At 44.4% G+C, this 9,919-nt stretch overlaps 1 protein-coding gene across 1 annotated transcript in view; it reads right to left on the reverse strand.

The window, feature by feature from the left end:
• The window catches only part of LOC131586072 (1-phosphatidylinositol 4,5-bisphosphate phosphodiesterase zeta-1-like), a 52,662-nt gene extending 43,494 nt beyond the window's left edge, over positions 1 to 9,168 (reverse strand). Inside the window, exons 1-3 of the mRNA XM_058852810.1 lie at positions 9,125 to 9,168; positions 8,830 to 9,009; positions 612 to 762 (exon numbers count right to left, since the gene is read on the reverse strand). Coding sequence (XP_058708793.1) covers positions 612 to 762; positions 8,830 to 9,009; positions 9,125 to 9,168 — 375 coding nt within the window. The remainder of the gene's footprint in view (positions 1 to 611; positions 763 to 8,829; positions 9,010 to 9,124) is intronic.
• Positions 9,169 to 9,919: the final 751 nt, after the last annotated feature.

Consider the following 9,919-nt stretch of genomic DNA (forward strand, 5'->3'; position numbering starts at 1 on the left):
GCTTGACCAGAGAAGCTGAATAGGATGAAACCAGAATGCTTTAACTTTTCTCAAGCGCAGACATGTTACAAAAAAAAACCTGGGAATCCAAACCAACATATTTTCCATCTTACACTAATTTGTTGTGGAGAAAAGACAGAGTTATGTGGGTGTCAGTCTCTCCGAGTAACAAGCAGTAGGACAAGCAGGAGTGGACTCAAGTTGTGCCAGGCTATTAGGAAAAATTTCTTCACTGAAAGTGTTGTCAAGCATTGGAACAGGCTGTCCAGGGAAGTGTCTGCGTCACCATTCCTTGAAAGTACTTAAATGCTTGCAGATGTGGTGCTTAGGGACAAGTTGCAGAGGTGGACTTTTCAATGTATTAATGGTTGGACTCAGTGATCTTAGAGATACCTTCCAATCTAAAGGCTCATGATTCAAATTCAAACCCTGGGTTATCTATTTTACACAGACATGAAAGACCTGGAGGAGGAAAATTCTTTGCTGATTTTGCACACCACACTAGCTTGAAATACATTTCCCAAAAAATTAACTTGAAAAAAATCAGCAAACATATGATGTGTGTAACTGAACTTCTAAACCATTCATTGCTTAATGTACATACACCTTACCTTGAAAATATGTTTTAAATGGTCTTCATCAAATTTTATTTGCATTTTTTCAAGCAGCCTCCTGCAGCCCTCTAAATCAACATTCCCATTCTTGAAATCATTCTGAATTGTATTCCAAAACCACGTATGAGACGTCAGGTTAAGGAAGATTCTGGCCAATTAAATTGCCTTTTAATGGAGGGGATGAGGGGGAAAAGTTTAATTTCATTAAACCTAAGAAGATTGTGCTTCCCTTTCTTCATACTCTAGAACATCCTTGCATTCTGCCCTCTGAGAATGCAGCAGGCCCCAAGGTGTGCAGGAAGAGATTTCTGCTCTGTCCTCAAAGTCCCAGAGAGCAGTGACAGAAGGGCCGAAGGGAGGGTGTGATCAAGGGGTGGTCAGGGTGCAAAAAGGGCTGCAGTGAGAGGAGGGAAACGTGGGGAAGCCGAGGGGATTCAGCAGGCTCAGGGAATGGTGGGGAGTGCCAAGAAACACCAGGGAACGAGTGCTCCCAGCATTGTGCCCACCCAAACATTATCAACCGGCCCTGGCTGACAGGACTGGCTGCCCCAGGCCCTCCAGGGCATCCCCTGTGTGCCCAGGCCTGAGGGGAAAGGGCCATGTCAGGGGCATCCCAATGGCAGCTGTCACAGGGCAGGGAGAGCAGAGGAAGAGGAGAAGGTAGAAGAAGAAAAGGATATCTGTTCTCATCCATGGTGGCTGTGCACCGCCTGCTCCAGGCCCCTCACTGCAGTGGCATAGCCGAGATCTCACTTGGGCTCACAGTGGGCTCCTCATGCCACTGTGACCTGACAGAATGGCATGGAATGTTCACTCCCCCATCCTTCCAGTGTCGCTCCAGTGTTGCTCTGGTGATGTCACAAACTGCAGGCGCCCAGCACAGGCCCCTTCCTGCCCCCGCTCCACCACCCTGCCACCATCCTGTGCCTTTTCCTTCCAGCACAAAGCGTCTCCAGGCCCTGCCCGTCTCCCACCCATTGCTCCACCACCCTGCCACCATCCTGTGCCTTTTCCTTCCAGCACAAAGTGTCCCCAGGCCCTGCCCCTGTCTCCCACCCATTGCTCCACCACCCTGCCACCATCCTGTGCCTTTTCCTTCCAGCACAAAGCGTCTCCAGGCCCTGCCCGTCTCCCACCCTTAGGATATCCCACACCCACAGCACGTGTGCTGGCAGGAGCTGTGTGGGGCAGAGCAGGCCTTTTGCAGCCAGCCGTGCCAATGTCCTCCAGGGGAGCTTGGCCAGCTTGGCCGAGGTCTCTCTGTCCCGGTCTGAGGTGACAAGCTGGTGAGGCAGAGGCTGCCAGCACAACATCTTCCCCCAGATAACCAGGAGCACTGTGCTACCAACCCACTGCAGAGACCTGGGGGGAAATCCCTTCTTTGGGCCTTGGGGAACCAGCTGGCTTCACGGCACAGGGTGATGGTGGATGTTGAGAGTTGTGGGATGCCACCCCAAAGTGCTGGGAGGCCACCCAAGCTCCCACTTTCCTGCTGGGAACTTCTCTGTCCTCAAAACCAGCCTGGGCAAGAGCAGCTGTCCATGTCCTGCTTTGAGGCACACCAGTATCAGCCTTCAAATCACTGGGACAGCCCTTGGAAATCAGGCTGGACTTACACCCTGACTCCATTTCCCACTCGTTTTACAGGAATTCTTCCCCAGGCAAACTGCTTCGAAGTTGCCAGCTTCCGTGTAGCTGTCAGCAAGCCTGAGTGAGACTCGAAATGTGACAGACCAAAGGCAGTTTGCCACAGATTTTATGCTGAAGTGCCTCAATGCTTACTGAAATACCAGCTTTGATACAATGGCCTAAATAAAAAATGGGGGAAAAAAGACAAAATGGAGTTGTTTAATTGATTTATTTCTGGATCACTCAGGAGAGTACAGAGACTTCCATCAGTCAATCACCACTTTAAAAATAATTCAGGTCTGCAGTGACTGGAAATAATTTGTTTGGGTTTTTTTTTTTCACTTTCTTCATGTACTTTTTAAGTACTTTACCAGGAATAGTCAAAATGTCAAAGGCAGCAGAGTGCTCCAGCTGAGATAGCAAGCAAATTCTTACTTTCCTTCGCAGTTTTAACCAAAATTATATTCATTTTTGTAATTTCACACCAAATGAACCATTGATTATAAGGAATCTAGTAAGGAAGATCAGCAAAGACATTGGGACATTATATCTAGATTTTTTTTTTCATTGCTACTGAAACCTTGTAAATTCAGCCTTCAGGCTTTGCTTGTGCATATATCTCTCAATCCCTTATATAGATACATGAACAAAGAGAAGATCAGGACACTGGAGGAATAAATTTCTTATAGCTAGTGCAGAAGATATTTCAGGACTGACCAGGGATGTAGGCTGGGTGTTGCAGCATTAAAGAATAAAGAAATGCTATTCCTCTCTCCCAGTATTTATTACAAAGGTCAAAGGAATGCGTGTGATTTTGGTTTACTTTCAAACTATGATAGTGATTATTTCCTAACATTTATCACAGATTATTACAAATGCCTACCATCCTTGCTGTTTTCTGTAAACATAACTTTTAATTAGAGTTTCAACAGAAACAAAGTTTAATTGCAAGAACTACTGTAAATACTACACTTTAAAAAAAAAAAGGTGTAAACATTCAAGCATTATTCTTGCACATATTAGATGTTTTCATTGTAAGCATAAGATTTTGCTGTTGTTCATCACAGCTGGTGGGAATTGCAGTGCCACATGGGTCAAACACACCCTTTTGTAAATACTCATTTGTGGCTTTATAGATTCACTGCTGACTGACCATGATTGCTCTCATTGTCTTGGTTTTAAAATGTCATAAAGAACTATGCATTGATATGGTTTCAAGGAGAAAAAACTGTGCAAAAATAGGCATCTTCAGATTACTCTTCTGATGACAAATGAAGATTTTGCATACTTACTGCCCTCTGATTTGGGAGGTTCCTTTCTCTATGTATCTGGATATGATAATAAATATCCCAGAGAAACCAATGCAGTTGAATAGAGAGAAAGATGGAGCACAGAGAGCATTTTCTGTGCTCCCTCCGTTCTTCAAAGAGAGCTGCATTACCTTTGGGTCATTCTCTTTTCACCCCACAGCTGCTACTGAGATCCATCCAACACCAATCCAACCCTTTAGTGCCTATTTCCTGCTGGAGACCATTCAATGAACAAGTAGCTGTCTTTACATGAAATTTGGTTGAAAAAGTGATTATTTCTTTATTGAAAGTAGGAGTAATTTTATTAAAAATGTTATACAATCCAGGGCTGCTATAGTGAAGATGGCTTATTGGGAGTGTAGTTTATATCTTTATATCTGCAGTACCAGAAAATAGAAGAAATTTTGGCCATAGATGTAAGTGCTCACAGAAACAGATATAACACTAGAAATTCTGGATTGGAAAAAAATCATTTTTTCACAAATATTGAGCATGAACAAATAATAAGGAACAACAAAGAATGATGAAAAAGATGGAACAGTTAAATGACTTTCAGTTTCAAGATTTATTCCACCAGATCAATCCCTTATGAGACATGATTTTGCAATACATTGTTTTGTTCTGTAGAATTAAATTCTGTCAACTTTAAAATGCTGTTTCTATATAGAAAAACTGTAGCAAAGAGTGCAATAATAAAAAGCATTTAATATTGTAGTATCAGTGTATCAGTCTACCTTTATGAACTTCTCATTTTCTTTCAATTTCCTTTCTCTAGAAAAGAGGGAATCTATGAAACCAGAATTTGTAACAAAAGCTGCTCAGAAGGATGAAATTTCAGCAGAATAAATGTTCTGATGTCACTGAAAATGCCTACTCATTTTTAGCAATGCTATGAAATTAATTTGAAGAAGGTAATTACAAAACAGGCTTTGCCAATTTTCCCTCTACATTCTCCAGGATGGGCTTTGATTTATTTTATTTTATTTTATTTTATTTTATTTTATTTTATTTTATTTTATTTTATTTTATTTTATTTTATTTTATTTATTTTATTTATTTTTTTTTTATTTTTGGAAAGTGGAAATTTGAGAAAGAATAAAGATTATGAGAAGAAACTAAAGGTGTACAACTCCATGGAAAACTTCACTGAACTTTTATTTATACATTTTTATGGCTCTGAATGTCTTTGAGACTTAGTTGCAACTGCTCCCTTTTTTGTCTGTAAGTGATTTTTTGTTGCTTAGGGAATATGCCAACTTTCATTATTTTTATTCCTGAAATTGCCTCCTGTTCTCTCTAATGCTTTGAAAACCATTCACATTCTTATAGCTGCTTGTGAATCCCTCTCTTTTATTTTTTTTTCAGTTCCCTGTATTTTAAAATTTAATGAAGGATTGACATGTATAATATATGCATATTTATATACACAACAAAAACAAAAATTCAAGTTTTCCACTGCAGTAAGGAGTTCAGAACACCTTTTTTTCAGAACACAAATTTCAATTCTTCAAGAATGTCTCGGGCCCTTCTCTAGTCAGGATGTGATTAAAAATGTATTTTTGTACTCTCTACAGGGGAGGCATTGGAGATGGATTCATATTCTGAGATTCCATTCCAAGCATCATAAACTCAGCAGTGCTGGTATCCAGGCTGCCTGGAAAAATTATATTATGGCAGCTGCATGTACACACTGTGTTATTTCTAATTCATTCGAGTTCCCTTCCTTAGGATAAATGGCAATTACAGCGGCTCTCTGGCTGTCAGTAGTACATGACACCACTGTCATTGTGTCTGCTGAGCAGTTATTTTAGTCTCTGTTCGCTCCAGAGGTTACACATTTGGTTTCTTCAGAAAAATACACCCAGTGTGGCTTATTCATTAGAACAGCCTCATGCTGCCTCCTGTGCTGAGCCACAGAGCAAAGGCTGAGCAGAGGGAGTTGCATTTCTTGCTGCCACCGCCCTGGCTGTAAGAGCTCTGGGGCACATGTGGGGAGGAGAGGACAAGAGCAGGACAGGGAGTGCCCAGGTGCCAGCTGAGGATGAAAGGGACAGGTGGGAACCCTCCTGCTACCCAGGGGAACAGTCCTGGTACTCCCTGAAAAGCCTCCTGTGGCAGTGCATGACCCTGGCGCGTGGTGGCTCTTCTTACGTTCTCATCATCCTTTCCCACTGCCTCTGCTTCTCAGAAGATGTGTTTCTATTTAAAGAATTAATTACCACTCTATTGTCTTGTCTTGTGTTGTTATGTCACCCTGCAGCAGGTTCAGGGCTGCTGTGTCAGGGACAGATCCCAAGGTGCAGGAAGGAGAGCAGCACTTCTTTGTCTCAGGTCTCTGTTTTAACAGGGAGCAGGGAGAGCAGAGCCCAGCTCATGAGACATCCTTGTTGTGTTGTAAGCCTTGCAGGATTGAGTTCTTACTTTTTTGGGTAAATTGTGGTTGTAATACAGCTTTGGTCTAGTTAAATGTAGCCCTATTTGCCTGAATAAAACCAGGCAACTTCACACGGGCAGTGTCTGGGCTGTCCTCGCTGACCAGGTGGTGCAAAATGGCTCAAGCCCAGCTCCTCATCCCCTGCTCAGGTGAAACACCACAAAATAAGGAGGTCAGATGGATATTGAGGAGAGGTTTTGCTCACCATTACCTGATTTACAGTGGTAAAAGGCATCTTTTCCCTGCTGTGATTCCCTGCTGTCTCTGCAGGGCAGGTAAACCACATTACCAGCTTCAAGGACACACCTTTCTGGCACTGAAGACAGCTGCCTCAGTGCCTCCAGCAGAAAGATGGAGCAGGATTTGCTTAGTCATTTCTTCCACGTTATGAGACTGATTCTTCTTGCTTGGAAAATGAAAAATAGCTTTTTTCAGTGGGAATTGTATCAGGCTCCTAAAGTGCATCTTAGTAGAAAAATCTATGAAAGCAATGGGTTGCATGAAAACCAACTTGGAATACATAAAGTAGAGAAAGAGGAAGAGAGAATTTATATGTGATGTTGTTTCTCTAACTTGTTTTGGAGCTGGTCAGGAAACTTGCTCTTTTTTCCCTTTGTTATTTTTCCCTTTCTCTTGGAAACTGGAGGAAAAAAAAAATAAAATCCAGTGTTTTTGACCAGACAGAACTGCAACAATAGTGAATAGTGTCATCAGTGACTGCCAAAAAAAAAACACCCCAATTATTTGTCACTCAAGCATTAATTTGCCACTAAATGTCAGACTGATGGCAATTAGTAAACAGAAAATCTCACTGGCAGTTAACAAACAGGAAGGAAAATGAGCACTGCATGTCAGACCACTTTCTTCCATCACACTCCTTATCTGTGTTTTTTAATTTCATCCCTGATTTAAGCATGGAGCAGGTTTTAATATGTTAGCTAACATGTATTTCAATATTTTACAGATCTGCTTCCTCTAAGTTGTTAACTAAAAAAAATCAAGCTGTCTGGCCTTTTTTAGGTCCTCAGTCAGCTGGTCACAATCCTGGAGTACAATTGGTCATATCCTATGAGAACAGCCGTCTGACAATAATGCTGAAACACATGAGGAACCTTGTGAGTATTTTTATCAGAATGTGTAACCTGTAAGTCCTTGCATTTGCAGAGTACTGTGAAAACATTAATCTTCAAACAGCCTTTCTGGGAGAACTAATTTCAACTCAAAGTAGTGATAGTGCTGCTCTGTCATGATTTAACAATTGGTTTTTCCCTTTGAGCTCACTCAGTATGGTTACAGGTGTGAGACAGATACAGAAACTGGGTTTCCTTAATGGCTGGTAATGGCCTTTTCCAAGAAAACCAATTTTGATACTGTTTTGGCCCTCTCAGCAGACACATTTTGATAGCAGTCAGACATAAGGCATGGTGCAGCAGCATGACTTTTTGCAGCACCTCAGCCTGGAGCTCTGGGTTGATTATCCAGACATTGCTTTCTAGTCCAGCCTGTCTATGAAGAGGGAAGAGCTCAGCAGAGGGAGCAGTGGTGAATTTTAAGGAGCAATGTCATTTGGAGGTGTGATGCTCAGCTTTGTAACACTGTCAGGAGGCTGAGAGGTAAATGTTGAGTGCTCCTGGAGCCAGGCTACGGGAGGGGAAGTTGGCAGTGCTCCTGCAGCACAGAATTCCTGCAGGTGGAATTGGCTGCTGAGGGTGACTTCAGAGATGGAGCTGGGGCTGTGTGTGAAGTGTGATCTCTCGGTGCAGGAGCGTGTCAGCTGCTCCATAATGAATTCCCTGCCTAGATGTGCTCTCGAATTCCCATGGCTCACGTCTCCAGCAATATCTGTGGCAAGAGAGCCTTTACTTGTCTAGCCTGGGGATTAGAGCAGTTATGAGCTATTGTGGGTTCTCAGTGCATACTCTATTCCACCTCCATCCCAAACTGGATTACAATCCTTTTCCTAAATGGGGCCAGATTGAGGGGCTTATGTGGGCACCAGCCAGAAATAAAATGAGGCTGATGGTTTAATTAGTGGGATGAAGCACATGAGGCTTACATAGCTCTGACTGTTTTCTGCTGGCCACTCTGGCTTCTCATTTGCAATTCAAGCATCTCCATTCTGGTCTGTAACATTCAATACTTCTCTGTCCTGAGGCTTGTTTTCTGTGTCCTGTGTGTCACTTTGACAGGTGAGATCAGCCTCTGCTGACAGGCCCAATTTATACAAACTTTACCTTCAGGATGTAGCATAAGACCCTCTTTATTTTTTGTGTTGAGCTTTCTAAATCTAAGTGACTTTGATAAACTTCTGATAAAGTTCTAATTGGTGAGAGGGGCATATCAAAGTGATTGCCATGCTGATGATATCATTGAGATTTCAAGCAGGTGGTGTGGAGATGCACACAATTTGCAGGTGTTGGAATTAGTCTTTGTTTCTCCTTGTTTCCATCTTTGTAAATGTGTAGGTTCCTAACTGTGTTCTTAGGAAGTTCTGGTCATTTAATTAAATGAAAGTAAATTACAGCATAGATAGCTGTGTAGTGCAAACATAAAATCCAGGGTTCAGTTCACTTCATTATGGAAAGGGTGCTGTGGATAGACAGGGAAAGCCGATCGGAAGATCTCGCGTTGTACGCGAAGATAGGGCCCCTCCTTCTACAATGTTCTATAACCCATAATACTACGGTGATTACGTCATCATATCTCGGTGATATAAAAACCTAGCTCACCGGAAATAACGGCTTTTTCACCGTCCACCAGATTGGTGTTAGCGCGTGATTTGCCAGACAGGCCTGTAAGTTCAGCCGTCGTGTCACCCACGAACCGGGTCGCTACGCCTCACCCCGAGGCGACAAGTGGTGCCGAAACCCGGGACCGCTCCCCGATACACGCGGGTTCGAGCGGCCGGAGTTCAGGAGTCTCGCCGGACGCTGAGTGACGGCTGGAGCGGCAGGACCGACTCCAGCGGGGAGGACGCTCCCGTACCGCCGAGATGCAGTCGATCAGCAAGGTAGATTCGCAGCTGCATAAGCAGAGCGGTATAGATTGCAAAAAATCAAGGAATTTTGAATGCGTGGTTGTCAGATTGTTAGAATCGTGTTACCGATGATCCCGTAGATATTATTCTCCCAGATTGCTGGGATAGGTGTTCCGAGGCGCTCACAAATGACGTCTTGCGCATTAAGTCCAGCAAGTGCCTTAAAAGCTGGGTGAGAGTTACGCAAGCGCTGAGAAAAGCGCTTCACGAGCAGAAAGTTTGCAAGGCAGCTCAAAGCTGTTTAAGGGTTACACCACGGGTGGGGGTAGGAGCTGCCACTCAGACCACGTGTATTGATTACCCCACCGATTTTAACGAGCCATCTAATGATGACGGCCGACCCAAGTCGCCGTCCCGCCTGCCCGGTCCTAATGCAGGTTTGGCCGCGGAACACACTTTGCCGCCGGGGCGTACCGATGCCACGGGGCGCACCCGACACCGCGGGCCCTGGAGATGTCGGGGAAAGGCCCCCGCCATATGCGCCGCGAAATGGCGCCGGGGACACGAGCAAGGGGCGGAGCGAAGGGTGCCTAACACACGCGGACATACGCGATCGGGAGTCTAAGGGGAGGCGGGCGGACAGCGCCGAGAGTGAAGGGGAGGAGAGCTCACGGTCCAACCGGAGAGCATGCTCTAGAGTGTCTCTAGTAAGGAAAAGAGCCCGCTGGAAGGAAGGCGGAGAAAGGGAGGGGACAAACCCGTCCCTGGAAAAGGGAGAGGGCGAAGCCCAACAAAAAGGCACCGCAGCCTGGAAACCTGGAGTCAGTCAACTTCCGGCACTGATCCAGACACCGGTCAGAGCAAGCGGTCAAATGACGAGCCCACAGCGCAGGCTTGCAACCGCAGTAAACTAAGCCCTTGTATTTACACCCAAGGCTTTGGCTCTTCTGCTGAC

The sequence above is a fragment of the Poecile atricapillus genome, chromosome 18 (assembly GCF_030490865.1).
Source record: "Poecile atricapillus isolate bPoeAtr1 chromosome 18, bPoeAtr1.hap1, whole genome shotgun sequence".
NCBI lineage: Eukaryota > Metazoa > Chordata > Aves > Passeriformes > Paridae > Poecile > Poecile atricapillus.